Source organism: Rhamphochromis sp. 'chilingali' (genome assembly GCF_963969265.1).
Source record: "Rhamphochromis sp. 'chilingali' genome assembly, chromosome: 15".
NCBI classification, from domain to species: Eukaryota; Metazoa; Chordata; class Actinopteri; order Cichliformes; family Cichlidae; genus Rhamphochromis; species Rhamphochromis sp. 'chilingali'.
Window position 1 is genome coordinate 29523091 of NC_137942.1, and position 27531 is coordinate 29550621.

Genomic DNA, 27531 nt, shown 5'->3' on the forward strand with positions numbered 1-27531 from the left:
GTTATGGGCGGCTGGGCATCTTCCACTAATCGGAAGGTCAGTTGTTCAATCTCTTACAACATTTCTTATAGGGTACAGAGTACAGTGAACAGGCACATCATGACCGTTTACGATAAATTAGACTAAGAAGTGTTAATCACACTAACAATCGGTTCATTGAGCCTGCAACTGTGTTTCTTATAGATTTGTTTTTTGGTTGCAGCAGGCAGCAGATTTTGGAGAAAAAAACCTACACCACCTAAACAGCACCTAGCAGCAGAGAGACACAATTAGAGCTTGGGTGGCGAGCATATTTGAGCTTTTAGCAACTGAAGTGACCTCTGAAACGTGAAACTGGTTGACTTCTGGTGACTCACCCAGATTGCAGGCTTGGCTGTTGAGGGCGTAAGGCTGCTGCTGATAGGCCCACTCCTCGTCGTTGGGAGCGGAGATGATGAACAGGCGATGTCTCCATCGGAACCTGCAATCACAGAAAATTTGAGTCTGGATTTAAGTGGCACTTTGGTCCCGCAGTGAGAGCTCTGTACCAAGACAAGGAGTTTGTGCTTGTGTGCTACATATTCCCCCTATTACTGCCAGAGGGTGACAACCCGCAATTATGGTCAAAAACCTGCCAGATCTCTACACTGTGTTCGGGGGGGGGGATTCAGGTCTCTATGGCAACAAAAGACAGCCTGTCTTTAGACATCTCCAGGCGAAAATGTGACTGAAATGATTCAGGCTTGAGGAATGGCAGGGTTTCTGTTACTTTTGATTTTCATGGAACACACACATGCAGGCTGCTGCAGTCTGCCAAGTGCTGCTCAGAATTATTTAATTGTGGTCCAGCTGACTGCAACAGATATTTGACTGATGTGGACACAGCATGATGGGACCACCCAGTAATTCCAACTACACAGACTATATTGATCCTTGGGGGAACAACCTATATATGGCATCAATCTCAATAAAATGTTGTAATAGAAACTGTACTGAATACCTCAATTTGTCATGCAAATCTTGCACCTATGGAATGGTTTGTGCGTGCTATTTTTAAGCTACAAGTTAATGCTACATCAGCATGGGTGCTCTTATCCAGTGTTAATTTCACTGACCAATTATTTTTGTCATAATTTTTGTCAGTTACCTTTGTTTTCATGATGAAAGGGAAACAATAACTAACTAAAAACTAGTGCACGAGACAAAAAAGTGCAATGGAATATATTGATACTTTGGTCTAAAAAAAAATAAAAAATGTGAGATCCAATCAGAAATATTTAAGCTGTGTACAAAGGCCCCAGGGCAGACCCAGGACACGCTGGAAAGATTATATCTCTCGGCTGGCCTGGAAACGCCTTGGTGTTCCCCCGGATAAGGGTCTGGGCCTCTCTGCTTAGGCTGCTGCCCCCGCAACCTGGCCTCGGATAAAGCGGATGAAGAAGAGATGATGATGATGATGATGATGATGATGACAAAGGCAGGACGAGTTTGGAAGTGACCCAATCAGATGTAATCGCCCTGTGCATAAAATGTAAAATGAAACCTGAGAGTGCTATCATGGTCAGGTTAAGAAACAATTATATCTTGCCATGTCTCCATGGTTGCTTTCGTTCACAAGTGGTCTCTGCTGGTGTGGGCAGGCCACGTGTAATTGTTGGCACCAGTGGTCAGTATTACATCCTGTCTTCACGACTCTGCTGCAGGGCTTGTCGCAGGAACTGGTTTGCTGACAATCCACGATGGCTGGAGAAACTGCCCAAAGGTTTACCAACCTTCTCCCTGCTTTTCTTACAAACAAAAAGGCCATCTGCAAGTCTGTTATGGATGAGCTCAGGAGGACTGGCAAATCTCCAACAGACATGGCAAACCAAATAAATGAACTCATGCACCTCAAGTACGAGCGAGCTCACCTGACGTACCTCCATGCCACAGGATCGGTCTGGGATTCTGAGGCAGGAGCTCATGGACAGAGGACCATTGGGCAGTTCCTGAGGAAGGAAAATAAGCCACAGGAGTTCAGGTCTTATGAAGACCCACATGCCTGGTGTGGCGTCTCTGTGTCCAGCCATTACCTGACTGACTGCCTGCTCGACGAATTCCGACGTCAACATCCAGCCATATCCAAACTCCTCCAGGGCACTTTTGGCCACATTTCCAGGTCTGACCACATCAGGAAGGTGGCACGAAAAGTCATGCTGGCATCTGGGGTCATGTCCAGTTATTCCATAATGAATGAAAACTGGCTGATTGTTTCGTGGGTCATGGTTCAGTCTGACACAGAAAGGTCCTTGGAGCCCATGTACCAGGGAATGGCCAAGAGGTACAGTGATGCAGGAGTGGAAAAGGCCGGCTACCACTGGGTGGAAAGGTAAAAACCGTAATCATCGTTGTCATTCAAACTGCTAATCTGTCTGGAAAAACTGAGTTTTTCTTTTTCAGATCAATTTGATGCACACACATAATATTCCATATACTTACATGTATTTGTATTTCTTACATTTAGGGATTGCTGTGCTCCATTTAAGATCCCAGACTGCATCCCTGTCGAAAATCTATCGTGGGATGCCTGAAAAACCACTCCTGCTGTTGTTGCTGCGGCCACATCTGGACCAGTGGCAAACAGCTGTGCCTCTCGAACCCACTACAACAAGAACATTATTGTAAAACTGGACCTGTTCCACTGCCTGAGGCGATTTTTGTGGGAGTGTACCTCTGAGCATCTTCCTCTGTTCAGCACTTTCTGCCAGCTTCTCTCTGCGGCATTCTCAGTGGTTGATCAGGCAGACCTGAAGAGGCTCCAGGATGCTTATAAGTTCTGTGGCATCCATCCTGCTAATCCCACAAAGCAACACATAAGGGAGCACTGCAGGATCCAAATACCACAACCCACTGAGCTGCTGAACAGAGTGGAAAAGGTCCTGAACCATTTTCACCTGGCCACAGACCCCAACAACGTCCCACTCTTCAAGCCATCCATGCTGAAGACGTGACGCAGTGCACATTCTGCGTGGCTGCCTAAGTGACCCTGAACTCTCAGAGGGTGTAATGTTTAGGTATGGTGGGACTCTTCAGCTTAACCATGTCCCTGGTGAAGGTGCCAAGGTCCCCATCTGGATTCCTGTCCGAGGCACTTCACAGCAGGAGGGTTATCATTTCCACCAGGCCCAGTGGATCACCGGGACTCACGTTTCCACTGAACTATTCCAGGCCCAGGACATGACAGGGGTGGCACGATGGAACTACCAAAGACTGGTGGACCTTAAGCAGCCAGGTGTCATGCTACCTTGTGTTTTTGATCCAGCTCTAGTGGTGGAGTTTAATGCAGCCTCCAGAAGAGTGACTGGTCAGGAGAAGTACACTGCACTTCACCTCTCTGACAGAGACACTGGAGAGCAATTTGGGCTTGAATACAGAGAGCCAGGCTGCTGTCCAGTCCCTCTGAACTGGGACAAACACAAAACTCTGAGAAAAGATGAACCAGCTGCCCTTCAGCCCCCACCCTCTGTTCCAAAACCTGTGGCTGCCCAGCAGCTGCTGTGGCAGTCTTTAACTGAAGGCAGTGAAACAACTAGTGTCCCTGTAGTCACCGTAGAGCCTGCCGTCTTTAACCCGCCTCCTCCTGCCCTGTCTACACCACTGACACAAGTCTCAATAGAGAAGATTGTGGAGGGCATCTTAGAAAGGCAACAGCAGCAGCAGCCACAGCAGCCACTTGGCAGCTTATTTCTAAATCACTTCATGTAATGATAACAAGCCATCCGTTCTCTAGTGGGGTCTCACAGCTTTTATCTTCATAATCTTTCTGGTTGATTTGTAATATTAGAAACATGACTGCTGTCTTTTATCTGTGTGACTGTACAGCCTGTTTCAGACATGACAACCAGACAGTGTCTGAAGTTATCTTTAATACATGCAACGCAGCTGGAGATAGTCCAGACACTTTCTCACTTCTGATGATAATATTTTTGGTTTAGGTGTTGTTGCTTTCTGGCTTGAAGCTTATCTACAAAAGCAGTTCAATAAGGAGAGATCATGTGGAAAAACTGAGCATGATTTATTGAGGTACAGAAATAAATGTAACTGTTAGGCAGTTAAACTCCAATGACCCATCATAGCAGAAGAAATCTCAGCAGTGACAGGATGTGAGTAACACTTAAATCACTTACAAAATAACCAAAATGCTGTTATCAAACAATAAACTGCAATAAAGTTACAGAAAATGCCTTCAGTTTCAGTATTTTAGCTCTGAGACTTTGAATGGGGAGTTTTTAGACCTTGTGTCACTTTGAGGCAAATTGTGAAAAACCTGTAACTCGCACGATAATTATAGTGACACTGTCTTTTCAGCTCCTCCCGTAAATGAAGCAAGCCTCGATACGCGCATCGCGGAAACGCCCCCTCAATTACTCGACACAAGCTTTGAAGCCTCGACACAGAACGTCACATCACTAGTTCCTGGTACTGCTTTAGTACCTGCTCGGACGGGTTCCAAGCGATCCGAGCAGGTATTAAACTATTACGTCATCGGACAGCATGCCACTGATTGGCTGGTCAGTGGCATCACTCGATAGGTCATGAGAACATCTACTTCACAAAAAAATGAGAGAAATGTGTTCTGGGAATCCATGCGACCTCACAAACCATCCTACCTGTTGTTTCTGCGCATGTGCACAACACAAAATTAAGTGGCAACCCGCCCTATCTACTTAAATTTCTGCTGGAATTATTGTGTGACCGCAGGAATGTACACTATGACGGTTTGCTCCAAGAAACAACGCCATGCTCCCGGAATCTGACAAACAGCCCCCGCATTCATGTCACTGTGGCGGAGGAGTGGCCCCGGGCGCAGCTGCAGGGGAGGAGTGGAGCGGAAGGCTCAACAGGGCGGCGCTGCGAGGCCGGTAAGAACAGCTGATGTTGTTTATGGACTGATGATGGTCTCCCTCCGCTGTGTTTATAGTGAGACGAGGAGGAGCGGCCAGAGAGAGATCAGCTGGGCTCGTGAGCTGTCAGACTGTGTGACTGAGTCAGCTGTCAAAACAACATCACTTCAATAAATGTGGAAGTTGGCTGTACCTACCTGTGTGTGCGTCTGTGCCTGGTGTATTCCACAAGTGGTGCCGAAACCCAGGAAAGTGCCGGTGGGGAAATGTCCGACCCACAGGCCGCGCCACCCGCCCAGCCTCTGCAATTCTTGGCGCAGATGCTGGCGGAGATGTCGACGATGAGCCGGGATCAGGCGGCCGACCAGCGTGCCCACCTGGCCGCGCTGCGGGAGCAGACGGACCGACAGACGCAAGTTCTGGAGTTCGGGGCCGCTGCCACGCCGAAGCCCTCGCCACTGTCGGTGGCGGAGCCCCGGATGGGGGACGGGGACGACCCACAGGTTTTTTTGGAGACCTTCCGTGCCACGGCGGAGGCTTGCCAATGGCCGCGGGAGGAGTGGGCTCCGCGGCTGCTCCCCCTGCTGTCCGGGGAGGCACAAACAGCGGCCCTGAGTCTGCCTCCGGCGTCGAGGAGCAGCTTCACGGACGTGAGCCGGGCGGTGATGGACAGGCTGGGGCTCACCGCCGAAGACCATCGCCGGCGGTTCCGGGCCTGTCGGCTGGCTACAACGGACCGACCATTCGCCTGGGCCCGGCAGCTGCGCGACGCGGCGGTGCGCTGGCTGCAACCGGGAACATCGGAGGGGGAGACGAAGCTGGTGGACAAGGTGGTGCTGGAGCAGTTCACGGAGGGATTGCCAGCGGAGACGGCGAGATGGGTCCGGTGCCACCGGCCCGCAAGCTTGGAGGTAGCGGTGACGCTGGCGGAGGACCACCTTGCCGCTGGAGCAGGGGAACCCGGGGACGCCGGACGGAGGCCGAACAAACAGGCCCCAGTGCCGGCCCCGAGGCGCCGTGTGCCGGCACCAGGGCAGGCAGAGCGGCTGCCGGCGCTGAGCCCCACTAACCCTTTCGCGGCGTTGGTGCCGTCCAGGGGAGCCGAGCCAAGTGGAGCCGCCCCCGAGCCACGGAGAGCAGCACAGACGCCGGGGCCGGAGTGTTGGAAGTGCGGGCAGCCGGGGCACCTGAGGAGGGATTGTCCGCTTATGGAAGTGGGGCAGGTGTTTCGCGTTGCTGGCGCCCCAGCACCCTCCCCCGGTCCAGGAGGGACATACAGTATTCCGGTAAGGACTCGAGGGGACCAGGCGTTGGTGGACACGGGCTGCACGCAGACCCTCGTACACCAAAGCTTGGTTCGCCCCGGGGCATTGCTGGAGGCAGAATGGGTGGAGGTGAGGTGTGTGTGTGACACACTGTAATGTGTGGTCACATTATGTGATTTAAGCTTTTAGGTGTAGTTTTGTTAAGGAAGGGCCTTAATCTTGTGATTTTTGTTGGAGATCCAACATGTGGTGTGATCCCTAGTTACGCCACAAGGGGGCACTTCCGCCCCAGTGAGATGGTTTAGTGTGACGCTACTGCTCGTCTTCAGATCTGGCAGAAGCGAGAGAGGAAACACACTACCTGTCGTCCATCTCATAATTTATCTGTTTTTTTCAGGTTAGTAAGTAATAAGGCCACACATGTGGTCCACATAATTTACATGCCAAATAAGGGTAAAACCTGACCAGCAGTTTGTTTTGCTGGGATCTGTATTCGTCTGTTTTGCTCATTGAAATGTGTTACGATCGAGAGTAGGAGCTAGCTTAGCTCGCCACATCCTAGAGTAGCTGTTAGCTTTGTTGTTTTCTAAACTTAAGGCACCCTCTTGTAACAAAAGTACACCACGGCTCCTGTATATTTGAGTTAATGTGTTCGCAGAGACAGTTTGATATGTTGTCACTGTTATTGTCTAAAGTTAGTGTAATAACCTATAATAATTCTGATCGCTCTGCAATGTTGATGTGGAGATTTCCACTACACAGATACGCCATTAGTATATGGTACAATACTGGAATGTTTGCTTTATCAAACGATGTGTGAAAAAAAGTGTGATTTATAGCTCTTAGTAACAAACAACAGAGATGACTGTTTAGATTTTTGTTTATACTATTATTATACTATTTTAGTTTATTCTGATTTTGGGCTTTGGGAATGTGAGACAGAGATGTTAAGAAGTTTTTGCAACCTGTTGTGAACACATGAATGTGTTTAAATAAAGATCTGGCAGAAGCGAGAGAGGAAACACACTACCTGTCGTCCATCTCATAATTTATCTGTTTTTTTCAGAACCAGACATAATCTGTCAGCCGCCCTCTTGCTTGGGGTGTGTTACAGATTCTTGGGGGCTCGTCCGGGATTGGCTCTCCACATTGCCATGAGCTAATCCCACAACCTACAACACCTCGTGCTGGTAAAGCTGACAGCGTGATGCCGGCTGCCCCAAAGTGAGCTGTCTGTGTGAGACAAGCTGAGACCAAGTGAGGAAGAGGGCTGGACCCAAAAGCAACCTACTGCGAGAGACTGGGGAAGACGTCGTCATGGCAGACCAGGAGAGGAAAAGCCTGGTATGGGACATCAGGAAAAGCCTACTGTCGCTGTCATCAAACGAACTTTTCCAGATTGCTTCTACAGTCAGCCCTGCTCCAGGCAAAGATGCTGCAGAGCTTTCCAGCGGAGACGCAGAGGGATGTTTCGAGTACATCCACGCCTTTATGTACAGTAAGAACTTATTAGATGCTGAGGATAGGGGCATGGGAGAACTACTAGCCCTAAAAGATGTTGTCGATGAGGTTGTTCAGTCTCAAAGTAGTGTAATTTTACCTGCTGGGTCAAGTGTAAATACAAAGCCAATGTCCCCACTTATCACTGTCCCACCTACTGCATCAGCCCAACCAGCTAACACTGATGTACTATTTTCTGATGTAACAAATGTAACCACTCCTGTAACAGCAAACGCCAAGCTAATCACTGAGACAACTAATGAACTCAGTTGTGACGTTTCACCAGAGAATGTCCAAAAGATGCTGTTAGACTATGAGGATTTGAGCCGAAAGCTTGGTAGGCTGATGCACATTCCCACACCTCAAGCTACAGCACAACCTACACTCTCAGTCCCACATCACTCTGAGACACAGATGGACGTTTCCAGACACAGAGGACCCGAACAAGTAGTATCATTGAAGGATCTGTCCTACATCCATCGCCGTGAATTCAAAGTTCAAGGAGGCCAAATTGGAGACCACTCATCCGATATAAGCTTTAACAGTGTTTGCAGACAGATAGAGGAGGGGATAAAGGACAATCTCACTGAGTCTGAGATCGTGAGAGGTGTGCTAAGGATAATAAAGCCAGGAGATTTCAAGGACATGCTGGTCAATAAAGAAGACATGACTGTGGCTGAGCTCAAGGGGTTCCTCCAGTCGCACTTAGGTGAGAGGAATAGCACAGAACTATTCCAAGAACTAATGTGTGCCAAACAAAATGAGCATGAAACCCCTCAGCAGTTCCTCTACCGTGTTATTGGACTGAAGCAAAGAATATTGTTTGGGTCAAAACAGCCAGGGACTGATATCAGGTATAGCCCAGATACAGTACAAGATGTCTTCCTACACACAGTGTATCAGGGAATAGGACACAAGTACAACGATATTCGCAGGGAGCTTAAACCTTTACTTTCAGACAACACAGTTACAGATGAGACAATCCTAAAGCATGTCATGAGGGTAACAAGTGATGAAAGTGAACGACAAAGGCGTTTGGGGTCAACACAACGCTCAAGACAAGCTGCTGCACATAGTCTACAGGTTGAGGGAGAACAGGTTAAGCAGGCAAATATAAAGAAAGACATGACAGAGCATAGAGCTAAATCAGATGAAGTACAGAAGCTTGCAGAGAAAATAGATGTGCTCACCAAATTAGTAGACACCCTAGCAGAGAAAGTGGAGAGGAGCCAGTCATACAGCTGTCTACCCCCCAAGCCACAAGCAACCAGAAGAGGAAGCCGTTATGGTTGTCCAAAATGTGTGCAGGAGGGGTTACAAGATTGTAAACACTGCTTCTCTTGTGGCGAACAGGGACACAGAGCTGTGGGTTGCCTAAAAAACCCTAAGCAGCAGGGAAACGTGAACCGGTTGCTGTGGGGGGACAAACAGTAACCGGAGTCCTTCCCAAGTCCCAATTCACAGACAGGGGAGCTGAAACAGACACCACCCACAAGGTGACGGGGAACAGTAGTTTCAAAACAACTATTGAAACAGCTGCTGTTAACAAAAAGCATAGCCGTGAGAGAACTGCTGCTGACCCCCTAAAAGACACGATGCCTACCAATGAACCTGTTGCCAAATTAATAGGTAGGAAAGCTTTGACTAAGTGTATTCTCAATGGCCTCGCAGTCAATGCTCTCTTGGACACTGGGGCCCAAGTCAGCATAATAGACCGCCATTGGAGAGACAAGTACTTACCTGATCTTGACGTTCGCCCCCTGACTGAGCTAATTGAGCTCATGGAGGATAAAAAGACACTGGAAGTGTATGCGGTCAATGGAGGGCTAATCCCCTTTGATGGCTGGGTGATCATAACCCTGAACTTACCAGGAAATGAGGACCCAGATTTATCAGTCAGTGTACCCTTCCTGGTGAGCTCGTTGCCCTTAGAAATGCCACTTTTGGGATTCAATGTGGTTGAAGTAGTGATTCAGGGAAAACCAGAAAGGCTAGCTTCCACTTTAAGTCGCCTCCTAGGTGGGGCAATGTCCATCCCAGATGACACAGCAAAGACTATTGTCCATTTTGTGCAGACAAAAAAACCTGTTTCTGCTCAGGGGCGCCTGAGAACAGGTCCGAAAGACAAAGTCATCCCAGCTGGTAGCGTAACCTGGGTAAAATGTAAAGTACCACCACAGTTTGACTCTGGCGACCCACTAGTGCTGTTCGAACCTGAGGAAAATTGCCCACAGTTACAACAGCTAGATGTGGGTGAGGGCCTCTTAGAAGTTCAGATGGGCAGAACTCCACATGTAAATTTGCCTTTAGGAAACCAGACAAAACACGACATTATTCTACCTCGAAAAGCTTTGATTGGCAGTATCCAGCCTATCAAGAAAATTGTTGAGACTGACTCACTCCCAAACAGAGACCTGGAGATTCAGAGTCCTACCACTGCACCACCTACTGCAAGTTGTTCCACTCTATTGTGGCATCCACCCGTTGATGTACATCACCTCACAGAGGAGCAGCAGGGAGTTGTAAAGAAAATGCTGTTTGAGGAGTCAGCTGCTTTTGCAAAGGATGCTAATGATATAGGCTGTATTACAAGCCTAGAGCTGTCACTAAATCTTAAAGATGACATCCCTGTGCAAAAAGCCTACAGCTCAGTTCCAAAGCCATTATTCAACGAAGTAAAGGAGTATATCCAGGACCTTCTAGCAAAGGGCTGGATAATCAAATCAAAATCTCCTTATGCTGCCCCTGTTGTATGTGTCCGCAAAAAGGATGGCACATTACGCCTGTGCATCGACTACCGGTTACTAAACCAGAAAACCATACCTGATAGGCACCCACTGCCCCGTATCCAAGATCTGATCGATACGCTGGGGGGCCACTGCTGGTTCAGTATTCTTGACCAAGGAAAGGCGTACCACCAGGGGTTTATGGCAGAGGGCTCAAGGCATCTCACAGCCTTTGTAACTCCCTGGGGGTTGTATGAGTGGGTCAGAATACCCTTCGGCCTCTCCAATGCGCCTGCAGCCTTTCAGAGGAGTATGGAGGAGATGCTGGATGCATTTAGGGATGAATGTTGCATTCCCTACCTAGATGACATCCTCTGCTATGCCAAAACCTTTGAGGAGCATGTTGAGGGCGTCCGCAAAGTTTTGAAAGCACTTCAGCATCACGGTGTGAAGCTAAGGCCTGAAAAGTGTGAACTCTTTTGCAGACAAGTAAGATATTTGGGTCGCCTTGTATCAGCAGAGGGTGTGCAAATTGACCCAAAGGATCTAGAGGCTGTGCAGTCACTCAGGGCCAAAACACCGCAGACTGTTGGCGATGTGAGGCGGCTCCTGGGCTTCCTCAGCTACTACCGTAGCTATATTCAGGACTTCTCACGTATCGCAAAGCCTGTGTATGAGCTTCTCCAAGCCAAGTCTGACATGTCACGAGCACCACCTCACCAGAGGAAAACCAAAGGCAGTCAGCTGTCTTCCAATACTCCTGTGGTGTGGACTGGTGAACACCAGGGGGCACTGGAGCAACTCATTGACATGCTCACCCACCCTCCAGTCCTGGCCTACCCAGACTTCCACTTACCTTTCTTGCTACACACAGATGCCTCAGAGCAAGGCCTTGGCGCTGTACTCTATCAGCAGCAAGATGGTAAGCTAAGGGTTATTGGGTATGGCTCCAGAACGCTGTCTCCAGCCGAGAAAAACTATTGCCTGCACAGTGGGAAATTAGAATTTCTGGCGCTTAAATGGGCGGTGTGTGAAAAGTTTAGAGACTACCTCTATTATGCCCCACACTTCACCATCTATACTGACAACAACCCTCTGACTTACATAATGAGCACTGCTAAGCTTAATGCTGTTGGGCATCGCTGGGTTGGGGAGTTGTCAGATTTCCGGTTTGAGATAAAATACAGACCAGGAAAGGTAAATATAGATGCTGACACGTTGTCCCGCATGCCCCTTGACATTGAGAAGTACGTGACAGCATGTACTGAGGGGCTCTCTCATGAAGTTGTGCAAACCACATGGGGTGGGGCCAAAGCAGCCCAGGAACAGGATGTAGCTTGGGTCGCCATCCTGGCTCTTACTGCTAACACGAACCAAGACCCCCCAACTTCACTTCCAACCATAAGCAGTGAGGAGTTGGTGAAGGCTCAAAGGGAAGACCCAGCAGTGGGAGAAATCATTCGGCTAAAAGAGACAAATGCTGTAATGACAAACGAGATACGACAAACAGTAGGTAAAGCTGCAAGGAGATTGCTTCATGAATGGAGCAAACTGTGCCTTGACAATGGACTTTTGTATCGACGTACTACTGAAAGACAGCAACTTGTTCTCCCAGCAGTTTACAAGGCCAAGGTACTAAAATACCTCCATGACGACATGGGACACATTGGTACTGACCGAGTACTGGCCCTAGCTAGAGAGAGGTTCTACTGGCCATTTATGAAACAGGAAGTTGAAAACTATGTCACAAGGAAGTGTCCCTGCATAAAACAAAAAAAACCGGTTGGACATGTCCGTGCCCCAATGGGCACAATCACTTCAAACTCACCTTTGGATCTTGTATGCATAGATTACCTGCACCTAGAGCCCAGCCGAGGTGGATATGAATATATCCTGGTCGTAGTAGATCATTTTACAAGGTTTGCTCAAGCATACCCGACCAAAAATAAGTCAGGCAAGACAGCAGCTGAGCGCATCTTTGGTGATTTCATCCAGCGTTTTGGATATCCCGGCAGGCTGCATCACGATCAGGGTCGTGAGTTTGAAAACGAGCTCTTTCGGACTTTAAGAGAGAAAGCTGGAATTGGACACTCAAGGACCACACCGTATCACCCCCAATGTAATCCCGCCGAGAGATTTAATCGGACTCTCTTGCAGATGCTGAGGACACTCGGCGACAAAGAAAAGCAATGCTGGAAAGATCACCTTCAGCAAACAGTGCACGCTTACAATTGTACACGGCATGAGTCAACAGGGTATTCCCCTTACTTTCTGTTGTATGGGCATCACCCCCGTCTCCCAATAGACTTGTTGTTTGGCCTGGTTGGGGAGAAAAAAACTGTGTCTCACAAACATTATGCTGAAAAGTGGGCAGAAAAGATGACTGAGGCGTACAAGATAGCCAGTGACAATAGTAAACTGTCCAGCGCACGAGGCAAATCCTACTATGACAAAAAACTCAGGGGTGTCGTCTTGCATCCTGGGGACAGGGTCCTCGTTAGAAATCTTGGTGAAAGAGGTGGGCCTGGAAAACTCAAGTCATACTGGGAAAAGAGTATCTACGTAGTCAAAGCACAAGTAGCTGACAACCCCGTGTATGTCGTCTACCGAGAAGCAGGAGATAAGGATAAGACTAGAGTGCTTCACCGTAACTTGTTACTACTTGTGAATGACTTACCAGTTGAGGCCCCACAGCACATTCCTGAACCTACACCAAAGAGACAAACAAAATCAAACAACCTGCCAGGGGACAGAGGCAGGAGGAGGCAACAGACTGAAACAAGTGACTCAGACTCTGAAGAGAGTACTGGAAAATTCTGGTTGAGGCTTCCTGTAAAAGAAAGAGAGCCCATCAAAGGAAAGACTTACCATAGGATATCTACTGCAGAACAGCCCCACCCAGCCTCCGGTGAAGAAAACAGTCATGCGAAGGTACCCATCAGGGAAGAAAGCTGTATTGGCCGGCCAGTCAGCCAAGATCAAGTCAGTCTAGGAGACAACTTTCCAGAGGCGCTTTCACTACATGACCCAGTTCCATCAGAAAGTGCAGATGATGAACTGTCAATTCCAAATGAGGACGAACTGTCTGCACGCACCCCTCCACGATGTTCTACTAGCGACATGAGAAGGTCGACTAGGGAGAGGAAACCAAGGCAGATGCTGACATACCAAACACTGGGTGAACCATCGTACCAGCCTCATCCTACAGTTGCAACGCTCTCCTCACCCTACATGCCACCATAGACAGTTCCTTATCATATTCCAACACCCACATGCTTTACACCTCACCTTTCATATGCTTACACACCTTACATATACACACCTTTGTTATATTGAATAAGTGTATGTGTCAATGTTTTTGAGAAAAATTGAGGTTTGAATGCCAGGAGCCATTCTTATTTTGTCAGGGAGCGTGTGACACACTGTAATGTGTGGTCACATTATGTGATTTAAGCTTTTAGGTGTAGTTTTGTTAAGGAAGGGCCTTAATCTTGTGATTTTTGTTGGAGATCCAACATGTGGTGTGATCCCTAGTTACGCCACAAGGGGGCACTTCCGCCCCAGTGAGATGGTTTAGTGTGACGCTACTGCTCGTCTTCAGATCTGGCAGAAGCGAGAGAGGAAACACACTACCTGTCGTCCATCTCATAATTTATCTGTTTTTTTCAGGTTAGTAAGTAATAAGGCCACACATGTGGTCCACATAATTTACATGCCAAATAAGGGTAAAACCTGACCAGCAGTTTGTTTTGCTGGGATCTGTATTCGTCTGTTTTGCTCATTGAAATGTGTTACGATCGAGAGTAGGAGCTAGCTTAGCTCGCCACATCCTAGAGTAGCTGTTAGCTTTGTTGTTTTCTAAACTTAAGGCACCCTCTTGTAACAAAAGTACACCACGGCTCCTGTATATTTGAGTTAATGTGTTCGCAGAGACAGTTTGATATGTTGTCACTGTTATTGTCTAAAGTTAGTGTAATAACCTATAATAATTCTGATCGCTCTGCAATGTTGATGTGGAGATTTCCACTACACAGATACGCCATTAGTATATGGTACAATACTGGAATGTTTGCTTTATCAAACGATGTGTGAAAAAAAGTGTGATTTATAGCTCTTAGTAACAAACAACAGAGATGACTGTTTAGATTTTTGTTTATACTATTATTATACTATTTTAGTTTATTCTGATTTTGGGCTTTGGGAATGTGAGACAGAGATGTTAAGAAGTTTTTGCAACCTGTTGTGAACACATGAATGTGTTTAAATAAAGATCTGGCAGAAGCGAGAGAGGAAACACACTACCTGTCGTCCATCTCATAATTTATCTGTTTTTTTCAGAACCAGACATAATCTGTCAGCCGCCCTCTTGCTTGGGGTGTGTTACATGTGCATGGTGATGTTCACAGGTATCCCAGAGTGCCGCTGTTATTAAAGTATAAGGGCAAAACACATAGAGTAACGGCGGCGGTTAGCCCGCGCCTGTCGCACCCCCTGATTCTGGGTACCAATTGGCCGGGGTTTCATCGGCTACTGGGGCAGTACGCGGGGGTGCGATCACGACCGGAAGCGGGGTGTAGCGTGTGCGCGGCATGCAGCGGTGACGCGGGGTCGTCCGACACCGACTCCGGGGGGGAGGAGCCGGCGGGTCCCTCACGGGACGTCCCGCCGGCCCCGGAAGTGTCCCCCATGGGTGATTTCCCACTGGAGCAGTCTCGTGACGGCACCCTACACTCAGCCTTTGACCAAGTGATGGCTATTGATGGTCACGTGGTGCGCCCTGAGGCCGCGCAGACCTACGTTTCGTCTTATTAAATGACCGATTATATCGAGTGAGTCGTGACACTCAGACAGAGGAAACACACACCCAGTTGTTGGTGCCGCAGGGCCGCCGGGAAACGCTTTTCCAGGCGGCCCACTATAACCCCATGGCAGGGCATATGGGCTATGAGAAAACTCTGGAGCGAATAACGGCCCGATTTTATTGGCCGGGCATCCGAGCGGATGTGCGCCGCTGGTGCGCGTCCTGCCCGGACTGCCAACTTGTTAACCAGCCGGCCATACCGAAGGCGCCGCTGCGCCCTCTCCCCCTCATTGAGGTCCCGTTTGAGCGCATCGGCATGGACCTCATCGGGCCGTTTCACCGGAGTGCACGCAGCTACCGCTTTGTGTTAGTCCTGGTGGATTACGCAACGCGGTACCCGGAAGCAGTTCCGCTGCGCACCATCTCTGCAAAGAGTGTGGCGCAGACACTGTTTCAGGTCATCTCCCGAGTCGGAATCCCGAAAGAGATACTGACTGACCAGGGCACGTCGTTTATGTCTCGTACACTGCGGGAACTGTACGAATTACTGGGCATTAAATCTATTCGGACCAGCGTCTACCACCCTCAGACTGACGGGCTGGTGGAGCGGCTGAATAAGACTTTAAAGTCCATGATTCGGAAGTTCATTAACGAGGATGAACACAATTGGGATCACTGGCTAGACCCTCTGTTATTCGCAGTGCGGGAGGTGCCCCAGGTCTCCACGGGATTTTCTCCCTTTGAACTGCTGTTCGGCAGGAGGCCACGTGGGGTGCTCGACCTGATTAAAGAAAGCTGGGAGGACGGTCCGAGCCCCGCCAAAAATGAGATTCAGTACGTGTTGGACCTGAGAGCAAAACTCCACACTTTGGGGAGGTTGTCACGGGAGAATTTGCTCCAGGCTCAGCAGCGTCAGCAATGCCTGTATGACAGAGGGGCTAGGTTCAGGCAATTTTCACCGGGAGATAAAGTGCTTGTATTACTCCCTACTTCCAGCTCAAAGTTGCTCGCCAAGTGGCAAGGACCCTTTGTGGTCACACGGCGAGTCGGGGACGTGGACTATGAGGTCGCTCGGTCGGACAGGGGAGGAGCCACGCAGATTTATCACCTCAATCTCCTCAAACTGTGGCGAGAGGTTGAAACCGCTTCTCTGGTGAGCTTGGTGAAAGAGAGAGATGAGTTGGGGCCTGAGGTGCCAAATTCTATCATTCCCACCTCCCTCCCTTGTGATGACCATCTCACACAGGCCCAGAGAGCGGATGTTGTCGCGTTGCAACAGCGTTTTGCGGACGTGTTCTCTCCCCTGCCCAGCCGGACGTCCCTCATCGAGCACCATTTCGTGACGCAGCCCGGCGTGACGGTGCGTTCACGGCCCTACAGGCTCCCGGAGCATAAGCGAAAAATCGTGCAGAGGGAATTGGCGGAAATGCTGAGGATGGGAGTAATAGAAGAGTCGCACAGCGCCTGGTGTAGCCCCATCGTTCTGGTGGCGACAAAGGATGGGTCTATACGGTTCTGTGTCGACTATCGCAGGGTGAACGAAGTGTCACGCTTTGATGCCTACCCCATGCCTTGGGTCGACGAGCTCCTGGACCGGTTAGGCACGGCCCGCTTTTTCACGACACTGGACTTAACCAAGGGCTATTGGCAGATTCCCTTGTCTGCCGAGGCCAGGGAGAAAACGGCCTTCTCCACTCCGTACGGTTTGTACCAGTTCGTGACACTTCCGTTTGGCCTGTTCGGGGCCCCGGCCACTTTCCAGCGTCACGTCTAAGGACCTCAGTCCGTCTGCATTAAAGTTACAATGCTAATCTTACAAACATGTATGTACCACTTTCAACAAGGTACAAGTCAGAAATGTTAGCAGTTAGATTCACTAATAGTAATCCACAAGAAGGTATTTAGTTTGTTTATTCTGATACCTGAAACATTGGCCTCAGATGTGTTTTACAAGGAAGTTGTTTTATTATAACTAACTTTTTATAGGAATTTGATATTTTACATTTTGATTGGTTGTGTTTAACAGGCTTGACTGATAAGATGCGGGCTGATTTCAGCATCATGAAGGACTTGAGTACCCACACCAGACTGACCCCAGAGCAGAGGGAGGGACGCCTCAACAGATTTATCACTAATATACAGAGGTAGGTGACAGTCACTAGTATAATCACAATCAGAATAGAAATAAACGGATTGTTTTGAGTTATTGCCTAGGTGGTCTTTAATAGCTAGGCAATAATATATAAAACAATGATTTAGTGTTAACACTGGACTTGTCACATCTATACTGTGCTTAAGAGGAGAGGTGATTTTTGAGGCATATATTTTCAATTGATTATGACAATTAAAGCTCTGATTTTTTTTTTTTTTCCCCTAGAAGTTGTCTTCATCTCAGACACACTTTGGGTGTTCTGATAATATACTCAAAAGTTGACTGCAAATTTCTTCGTCATTATGTTCTGTCTGTAAGATTCCTGGCTTTGATTTACAGCTTAAATTATTTCACAGGAACGCTGACGCGCAAGCCGAGTTGGATAAGTGGGGACTCAGCTTTGATAACCAACTTCTAAATCTGGCTGGCAGAGTCCTCCCTGTGGAGAGGATTTACCAACGGTCAAGATCGGTATAATTTCTTCTTCTCAGTTAATTAAACAGATACATTTAAGGGCTCGTTTAATATGTTTAATATAATTATCACATAGTATGACTACAACCCCTGGGCCGCTGACTGGGCCAAAGAGATGCGTGGATTAGCTGTGATAAGCGCTCCTCCCTTGAACAACTGGCTCCTCTTTCACACCCGTCGTAACAGCAATGAAGCCAGTTCTCTTCTACAGAACCTCAGCAGAGTCTCAGGCCCACTGGGAATCACCATGGGAAAACCTGTCATGTGAGTTTAGCATTTTTAAGTATTTCTGCAACACATTTTTTTTTTATCACAATGGACTGTCATGTATGTAAAGTGAAATTTTTGACTGTAACACTTGTAGGTTTTTTTTTCTTGTCTTTTAATTCACAAACGTTATCGTGCATCCTTGTTTTTCTGTAGGATACAGTATGAAGATCATCAGGAGTCTCTCCTCGCAGCCCTGCGGCACAGTGTCGGACCCCAGATAGAGATGGTTGGTGATGTGTGAAGTGCACACACTTGTACATTTACTTTTCAGTTTTCAGGTCTAAAATGTTTTTTATGAACCACATTTGCATTTAAATGCTCGAATTGTAGCCATTTTTTTTATAACTGACAGAAACTGCAGGTCAGTGTATTGTAGTTATGTCACAATGCATTTTTGTCATCAGGGATCTTAATTTCGACGTTTCCCAAAGCGGTACCAGACCTCAGGGTGTTTCTGTTTGTTAGGTGGTGGTAGTCCTCCCCAACAACAGGAAGGATAGGTATGACAGCGTTAAGAAGTTCCTTTGTGTGGACCGCCCCACTCCCAGCCAGTGTGTGGTGGCCCGTACCCTCAGCCGACCTCAGGCACTCATGACTATAGCTACAAAGATTGCTCTGCAGATGGCTTGCAAGATGGGAGGGGAACTCTGGAGTGTGGAAATCCCTGTAAGTCCCGCACAAACTAAATACTTCAGATGTCAGAGATTAAAGTTTAAGGTGTTTTGGAAAGCAAAGAGTAGTAACTTTTGAATTGATTAAACTTTCTGGTGCTTTAGATGAGAATGTATTTTTTTTTCTCCTTTCATCCAAAACTGGTTTGATTGGGTTCACAATGCCTCTGACTGTCCTTGGGATGACTTCTTAAAAATAGATCCCCAGTTTGATCTCTGGAGGTGCAGAAATCATCTATGGTTCTGTAGCTGTCCAACATTAAGAAAAAGAAAGAAAATCTGCTAAGTCATACATCCGGAGCTACCTGCTGTGGCAACCCCTTGTGATATTGTCATGTTTGTGCAGCTCAAACAGCTGATGATCGTGGGCATCGACTGCTACCATGACACCGCTGCTGGGAAAAGGTCTATTGGTGCTCTAGTGGCCAGTCTCAACCAAAGCATGAGCAGGTTGGTTTCTGTAACTGAGGTGGGAATTCACACTGGGAGCAGTGCAATGCTCTCGGTTATGTTCAACATGTGCAAACAAGGCCTCACTTGGCGTTTGTGTGTGTGTGTGTGTGTGTGTGTGTGTGTGTGTGTGTGTGTGTGTGTGTGTGTGTGTGTGTGTGTGTGTGTGTGTGTGTGTGTGTGTGTGTGTGGTTTCCCAGCCTTTAAATGCAATAGTACAGTTAATGATTCAAATGTTTTTCAAGGTGGTTCTCAAAGTGTGTGCTGCAACACAAAGGTCAGGAGATCATGGATGAGCTGAAGAAGACTTTGAGTGGCAAGTTTCTTTTGTCATTTCAAAAACTTTTACTTTTAAATACACAGAGGATCTCAGAAACTGTCTTAACACTTTGTTTTCCAGCTGCCCTGAAAGAGTATTTGAGGTTCAATGGCTGTCTGCCTTCACGCATCATCGTTTACCGAGACGGAGTGGGGGATGGGCAGTTGCACAGTGTGGTGAACTATGAGGTTCAGCAGATCATGGACTCCATCAAGTCAATGGGGCAAGACTACAAGTGAGTTTTTACATCTCCAACAGTTATGGTGTTTTTTAAATCTCTAAAAACCGTTGCCCTCAGAGGCAGTTAAATTTGCACTGTGGGGTTATTGATAATACAAATGGTCATACATGATTCCTTCCTTTGATTTGAGAATTGTAAGGACAGTAAAGTAAAATGACTGGTTGGAACATGGACGTTTTTGTAGTGCTGTTAGTATTTATTCCTGAGCATCTAAAGAACAAAGTTGAGATTATTTAGTAGAAGTGTCAGGTTTTCCCAGAGCCTCTGTCTTTTTGTTGTAGCCCAAAGCTGAGTGTGGTGGTGGTGAGGAAGCGCATAAGCAGCAGGTTTTTCGCCCACATAAATGGCAAGGTGTCCAATCCTCCTCCTGGCACCATCATTGACGCAGAGGTCACCCGGCCAGAGTGGTACGTCTTGTTTTGAGGGGGACGGGGTTTTTGTTGGTTTTTTGTTTTTAGCTGTTAACGGTCTTTTGATATTTACATAGGAGCAGTTGTATTGTGACAGTACTGTTGCACGTTTGTTTTCTAGGTATGACTTCTATATTGTGAGCCAGGCTGTTCGCAGTGGGAGTGTCTCACCAACCCACTACAATGTCGTGTATGACACCAGTGGACTCAAGCCAGATCACATGCAGCGGCTCACCTACAAGCTCTGCCACATGTACTACAACTGGCAGGTAGGCTGGCATCAGAGTGACCTTTTTGAGTAGAAATCTTTCTACACTGAAAATGTTGTCTTCATCTAAACCGGTCATAATCAGGCGTCTTTCTCCTCAGTGTTTTTAAGGAGTTTTCATTAAATGATGACGTTTTTGAATGATCGACTCTAATTTAAAAATTTACAAAGCAATACAATTTAATTTTAATGGAGGGAGAATATCAGTCAAAAATCAATGAGTGATATAATTATTTGATCCCCTACAACCCAGCCAGAATTCTGACTCAAATTGGCAAATTACAATCAATGAGTTGAAGAGTGTCTAATTATAAAGCACACCTGTCTACAGAATCAATTTCTTCAATTAATTATATTTTTCAGTAATTGAAAAAGAGCTGTCAAAGGACAAACGGGGAATGGGATGTAAGAAGGTGACAATTACTGGTGCAATTATCTGGAAATATAAAATGACCATCAGTTGCCCTCGGTTTGGAGCTCCACATACGATCTTTGCTCATGGGGTGCACAAGAAAGGTGGTCATCAGCACAAAACTACATGCCAGGAGCGTGTTAGAGATCTGAAGGCAGCTGGGACTACGGACACCAGGAAGGCACATGACACACCCATCTTAAGTTCGCCAGTGAACAACTAAATGATTTAGAGAAGGCTTGGAAAGTGCTGCGGTCAGATGAAACCAAAATTGAGCTCTTTGGCATCAGCTCAACCCGCTGTATTTGTAGGACAAGAAATGCAGAGTATTGCCAAAGAACATGATCTCTGCAGTCAAACATGAAGGTGGAAACTTTGTACTTTGGAGGTGTTTTTCCGATAAGAGCACAGAAGACTAAAGGTGGGTCCGAATTAGGGCTGCCACAAACAATTATTTTGATAGTCGACTAGTCACCGATTATTTTTGCGATTAGTCGACTAATCAGATCATGCATCCATTGGACGTAAAACGTACCGCTTATTGCACCAGCAGCATCTGCTCTTATATAACTATCATTAGTTTACAGCTTTAAGTGTTTATGGTATGTGCTAACTAAAAATAAAGACTAGATGATAGTTTATTAAAGTTTAATGAAATCTGCAGATTGTTTCGGTGGAGTATAATAAACTCAGCCGTTGCTCCTTGCTATCTAAAATATAACAGGACACCGGAGTATATTCTCGAGCATCTCACACTCCTGATAATCAGCTGTCTGCTTGATGTTTATTCAGCTGTGTAAAAACTATAACTTTAATCTCAGCCAAACCGATTTACTCAGGAACAAATAAAATACTAAAACAAAAAGCTAAACGATAACATTTTTAAGTTATCTAACTGACTTATATATGTTTAACCTGAGTAGTGAAAGACGGCATTGGGTTTGAAAACGATTTGCCGGGAGTCCGGTGTTCTCACCGGCTCTGGTGAGCCTTGAACCCCGGCTCGCTATCGAGCTGGTGGGTAACAGACTTCTCCGAAAACGTCGGAGCGCTTTTGAAAATACGTGGTGTCTTGATAAACTGAGCAGATATTTGAAGTTTACACAGCTACATTCTCGCCTGAAAATATGTTAAACGTTTATTTTGTGACCCAGAAAGAATAATAAGAGTAACATTAAAACTAACTAGCTGCCGCCATTGTTGGAAACTGAGCAGGGCTGCGCTACGAATTCTGGGACAAGGCTTCCTCTTCTTCAAGGTTTAACGGCAGCTGGCATCCTTGTACATGCAGTGCTGCCATCTTCTGCTTCAGTCCGTTATTACACCCTTAAATACTATTACTTATTCCTGCGTCTTTTGGGATCTTACAAAGCTTCAAACGACACATCAACTATTAAATTAGTCGTCGACGATTTTGATAGTCGACTAATCGTGGCAGCCCTAGTCCGAATCAGTCTTCCAGCATGATGATGACCTAAAACATACCGGCCAAAGAAGTAGTACATTAAGGTCATTGAGTGGTCTAGTCAGTTTCCAGACCTCAATTGTATAGAAAACCTGTGGAGGGAGCTTAAGCTTTGAGTTCCCAAGTGGCAACTGAGAAACCTAAAGGACTTAGTTTCTGTAAAAAGGACCGGGCCAAAATCACTCCAGAGATGTGTGCAAACCTGGTGACAGACTATACGGCTGTACTGGCCAAGAGTTCCTTCACAAAGTACCCACTTGTGTTTTACTTGTGTATCAAATACTTTTTTCACTCAGTGACATGTGAATCCATTCATAACTCTGATATAATGTTTTTTTTTCTATATTTGTTAAAATAAAACTGCCATTAAAAATTAGACTTCATTTCTGTGTAAGTGAGCAAACGTATAAATTCAGCAGGATCAAATAATTTTCCCCGACTGTGTAAATGTCACTGACTTTGGCATTGTGTTGGTCATGCCTGATTGTTTTTCTTTGTGCTTTAGGGGATCATCAGAGTGCCTGCTCCCTGCCAGTACGCCCACAAGTTGGCTTTCCTTGTGGGTCAGAGCATCCACAAAGAGCCCAATATGAAACTGGATGACCAGCTTTTCTACCTTTAAAGATAAAAAGGCCCAGTTTGCATAGGAAATCTTATTTACTCATTTTTGTTGTTTGAGCTTAGTTGTTGTTGTTGTTTTGGAGGCAAATTGAATGCAATCAGTTATACTTTGAGGATCTGTTTGGGTTTAAGTGATGGGAAAAGTCTGTATTTGTTGAGTATCTATAATCTTTGGTTTTGTTATATTTGAGACTTTTATTGTCATCATTTGCAGCACAAGATTTAGACCTAGATGCTGTCTCTCACTTTCTGCATTCAATTAATCAATAAATCTGAGTTTGTAATTCCTGGCATTTCAAAGCAAGTCAGTCCAATATTACATTACAAAATATCAAATTTTGTTTGTTTTTTTTTATATAAAAGATTGCACATGCACACCCACACAATAATTTGTAACCATCAATATAGGCTGATAATTCTTATCATAAAGCTAGCACACAGTTGCAGACTTTTAAACAATATGGTCTTCAAGACACCATGGGGAAAGCTTAAACTGTTTGATTATAAATTGCCAGAGAGATACTCCCTACAGTATGTGACAAAATTTAATCGATTTGATTGATGGCCCTAATCATGACCTTTTGACCTCCCCCCGGAAGTGTGTAATAAGCGTGACGAATTGCATCCGGAGAAGGGAGGGGTGGGAAACCCCCGGCATCCGGAGAAGGGAGGGGAAACCTGTTGTTGGAAAAAAAAGAAAAAAGTTTTTAGAGGGAGGGAGGGTCTGCAGCATGGGAGCGGAATAAAAGCAGAGCGGTGATGCAGCAGCTGATTCTGTGCTGTATAGAGAGACAGAGCGGCAGTTAGTTTTCCACAAACTCATAGTTTGAATTCTGTTTCAATATTTTGTCAATTTTCTCTGTATTTTTTTTTTTTTTTTTTTTTTTTTTTTTACAATAGCGGATGTAATTTTACTTTCTTAAGCTGCACCGGCGCGTGTAATGGGAAAAAAGAGTGACTTCTTATTGCCTGTAGAGAACCGTTTCTTTCAATAGTATTTTATTTTCCTATAATACAGACGCAGTAAAAAACCTTTAAGATACACCATAGCTTGTGATGAAAAGAAGAACTTTCTATCCGTTTGTAACCTACAGGCTGCCTACCTCGTATGTGTAAAAATGAATAAATATCCCTTAGTGAATACTACTTTTCCTTTTGATAGTCCCTTTTACAAGTGACTGAAAAACAAACCATAATTGCCGTGACAGGCGATCTTGTTACACACACACACACACACACACACACACACACACACACCCCGCGGGTCAAGGAGGAATGAGACAGCAGATATCAGTTTTTTCTCAATGCTTATAACCTATATTGCGCCCCCCAAAAAAAATATTATTATTATTATTATTAAAACATCTATATGAGGTAGGTTTTGCGCAGCCTGCTCCTTGGTAGAGTTTTTTTCTTCATTACTTTTAGCTACTTTTACAATGGGTTTTCTCAATAGACAGAAAATGATGACACTGAGGAGTCAACAGCCGATATTATCATTGCTTGTAACCCGGTAAATAATTTCGTACATCTCCTCCCCTAAAATAAGCCTTAGTGGAAAAAAGCTCATATTCGAATAAGTTTATTAAAGCACCCCCTCTGTGGGAAAGAGTTTTTTTTCTCAGAGTCAAGTTTAAACCATGAGGCGAGTTTTGTCAACAGGAGGCGAACAAGAACAACTGTTGCCCATAAGGTAAAACAAATATCCGCCTCTAAGTCGTATTTTACCGTTGCAGAATGCGGAAAACAGACAGCCCTCACAAGAAGGTATTCAAAAAAAGGAAATTGGATACCTCAACTCTCCCGACTGCACACACACACACACACACACACACACACACACACACACACACACACACACACACACACACACACAGAGAGAGAGAGAGAGAGACCCGAAGGATGAGGAAAAAAAAAAAACCCCTCTCTAACTGACAATATTGTCAAGAGAAAGATGCGAAAAAACAGATGCCTCGCTAGACGAGGATAAAATGAGAGAAGAAACGGGAGGGGAGTCAAAAGAGCCGATATCTGCTCGGCCCCTACTATGAAAGTTCTACCAATCGCGAGGAAGAATCCGTGAATATTATGTCAGCATCCCGTTCAAACAACGCCGCCGATCAGAGCGCCAGGGCCATCTCGCCAGATCTGTTCGTACCTCACCCCGGTAAGTTTTTTTTTTTTTTTTTTTCTTTACGACTTTAAATTATATATCAACAGAGATGTCAATAATTTGATTACTTTCTTTTAGATTTCTACATCAATGATTTCACGCAAGTGGACTACGGTACGATTAAATAAGTATATATCATTTTTTTAAATAAGTTTAGATAGACTTGTTTTATCAAAAAATCTGATACTTACAGAAGCTATCGATAGTGCGGAGAGTAGCAGCATAAATCCGGCCGTTTTCCGTGCCGAATTAGACGCCATACTACCCGCAGAACCTCCACTGCCGCCGCGGGGAAAAGAAGAACAAGAAGACGACGTTATTTTCGTCTCCGCATACCGGGAGAACTGCGGAGAAATAAGTTTTAAAACCGAAGGTAAACAATATGTTGCATTATCCGCCATTTTTTGAATAACAGGATGTGACGGAGTAATCCAAGTGTGTTATACCGCCCCTCCCGACCCGGAGCAGATTTTTAAAAGTTTGTTTTATTTCTCGACAGCGGTAATCGAGAATATACAGACCCCGCCGCCGGGCTGTTGATGCTGACATAGGTAGTTGCTTTATTTTGTCACAAAGCTCTTCTTTTTGTTTACCCTCAAGTAATGTTTCTGCTACTGCACTCATGCACTCTTTGACAACACCTGCATCTGCAAAGGGCTTTTTGTGTTGACCTAAAATCCAAGCAACTCTGAGGGAACATTCATGAGCATGTTGTTGGGCGGTGAAAGAACTGGTTAAGATCCTTGTGGATTGATCATATTGGGCTCTGAGACTGCTAATTTTCTGGGACCTGAGTTCAGACTGGGGTGGGTATAATTGTTCAAAAGCTTTGTGCTTTGTCTCATAGTGGCGTTTGACATTGCCACTTTTAATCAGTGCCACGGTTTCTGAACATATGAGACACACTGGTTTGCTGCTTGCGGCCGGAAGAATGAACATATTGTGGCGGACCACCAGGTGGCTCCACTCACACCCAAGTTGAAGGGAAGTGTTGGGGTGGAGATTTTGGCACTTACTATATGTGAAGTTCTGAGAGTCAGTTAATAAAGTTGGAGTGAGACACTGAGACCTCTCCTGTCGTTATTACATACCTCCACATTGGTGACCCCTGTAGCGAACATGCTAAGGCTCGACGACGAAGCCAGCTCCGGCCTGGAAGCATCGGACCGCCGGACTTTCACCTCCGCCGATGGCTGCGTTTGCTGTGGCGCTTAAATTGCCGGATTTTTGGCTTCACGATCCTCCTTCATGGTTCGTGCACGTAGAAGCTCAGTTTGCTCTTCGTGGAGTTTCAGCCGACGATACTAAATACCACCATGTGGTGGCCTCACTTGACCCGCTGTCAACCCGCCGCGTGATGACTCTCGTCCGGGACTCCCCAGCCCAAGGCAAGTATGCCGCCCTCAAGGCGCTGCTGCTGCGGCGTTACTCCCTCTCTGATGCTGAGCGGGCCGAGAAACTCCTTTCCCTCACGGGCCTGGGCGACGGCACCGCTCTCGAGCTCATGGAGAGCATGCTGTCCTTGCTGGGCGCGGATGACGGAGGATTTCTCTTCACCCACCTCTTTCTCCGACAGCTGCCGGCTCCAATGCGCGCTGGCCTTGCCAACTCCCCGCTATTGGCCACGAAGGATTACCGCTCCCTTGCGGAAGAGGCGGATCGCATCCTCCTGGCTACCAGGACTTTCGGCGTCCAGGCGATTGTTCAGAACTCACCAGCGTTTTCCCCCGCCCCCTCACCGATGCCCCAGGGGCCCTCCGAGTCGGAGGGAGCATTCCGGAGCATTCCGGGAGCATTCCGGCCACCGTGGACGAGTCGTCCACGGTGGCCGGAATCGCTGCACAGCGGCACCGCGGAAAAGGGCTTTGTTTTTATCACCAGCGTTTTGGAGCGAAGGCACGGCGCTGTCTCCCGCCTTGCAGTTTCCAGACCCAGGGAAACGGGCATGTCAGCGCTCTGTAGCAGCCGCGACCGCTGGCAAGGAAAGGCTGCTTTTCTTAGAGGGCTCATGCTCGGGGAGGCGTTTCCTGGTGGACTCCGGCTCACAGAAGAGCCTTCTTCCCCCGGCTGGCTCGGACAGGCTAGCTGAGGGCTGCGGGCCATTGCTAACAGCGGATAATGGCTCTCCCATCAAAACCTTTCGGTGAAAGGTTGGTGACTGTTTGCTTTCATGACCGTGACTTTCAGTGGAACTTTGTTGTTGCTGCTATAATAGGCGCTGATTTTCTTTGTGCTCACGGACTGCTGGTTGATGTTGCTAACAGATGTTTAATTGATGCTGTGTTATTTTCCTCATTACCTGTTTGACTCAGGGTGCTCAGCCCGTGGTACATGCTAACTCAGTAGATTTGGGTGACGTTTTTCAGTGTTTGCTTTCTGAGTTTCCCTCACTCACTGTCCCCACTTTCTCGAGCACGGTGACGAAGCATGGGTGGAGCATTACATAACTAC

At 46.7% G+C, this 27531-nt stretch overlaps 3 protein-coding genes across 3 annotated transcripts in view; 2 read left to right on the forward strand and 1 right to left on the reverse strand.

The window, feature by feature from the left end:
- Positions 1-352: 352 nt before the first annotated feature.
- The window catches only part of LOC308411799 (uncharacterized protein), a gene marked incomplete at its 3' end in the record, with an annotated part of 120081 nt that continues 92902 nt past the window's right edge, over positions 353-27531 (reverse strand). The window contains exons 3-6 of the mRNA XM_080905825.1: positions 2458-2620; positions 2052-2335; positions 1890-1967; positions 353-460 (exon numbers count right to left, since the gene is read on the reverse strand). Coding sequence (XP_080761951.1) covers positions 353-460; positions 1890-1967; positions 2052-2335; positions 2458-2518 — 531 coding nt within the window. The 5' untranslated portion in view covers positions 2519-2620. The remainder of the gene's footprint in view (positions 461-1889; positions 1968-2051; positions 2336-2457; positions 2621-27531) is intronic.
- LOC308411800 (piwi-like protein 1) lies at positions 15279-23789 on the forward strand (the record flags this gene model as incomplete). Its single annotated transcript, XM_080905826.1, has 14 exons — positions 15279-15588; positions 15856-15988; positions 16151-16857; positions 17181-17298; positions 17663-17777; positions 17857-18044; positions 18204-18276; positions 18516-18716; positions 19068-19171; positions 19417-19487; positions 19572-19725; positions 20013-20138; positions 20263-20410; positions 22792-23789. The coding sequence occupies 14 exons, from the start codon at positions 15279-15281 to the stop codon at positions 22906-22908; spliced, it is 2565 nt and encodes an 854-aa protein (XP_080761952.1). The 3' UTR covers positions 22909-23789.
- Positions 24930-27531, forward strand: part of LOC308411507 (UDP-sugar transporter protein SLC35A5-like) — a 47948-nt gene continuing 45346 nt past the window's right edge. Inside the window, exons 1-3 of the mRNA XM_080905426.1 lie at positions 24930-25074; positions 25159-25194; positions 25274-25453. Coding sequence (XP_080761552.1) covers positions 24996-25074; positions 25159-25194; positions 25274-25453 — 295 coding nt within the window. The 5' untranslated portion in view covers positions 24930-24995. The remainder of the gene's footprint in view (positions 25075-25158; positions 25195-25273; positions 25454-27531) is intronic.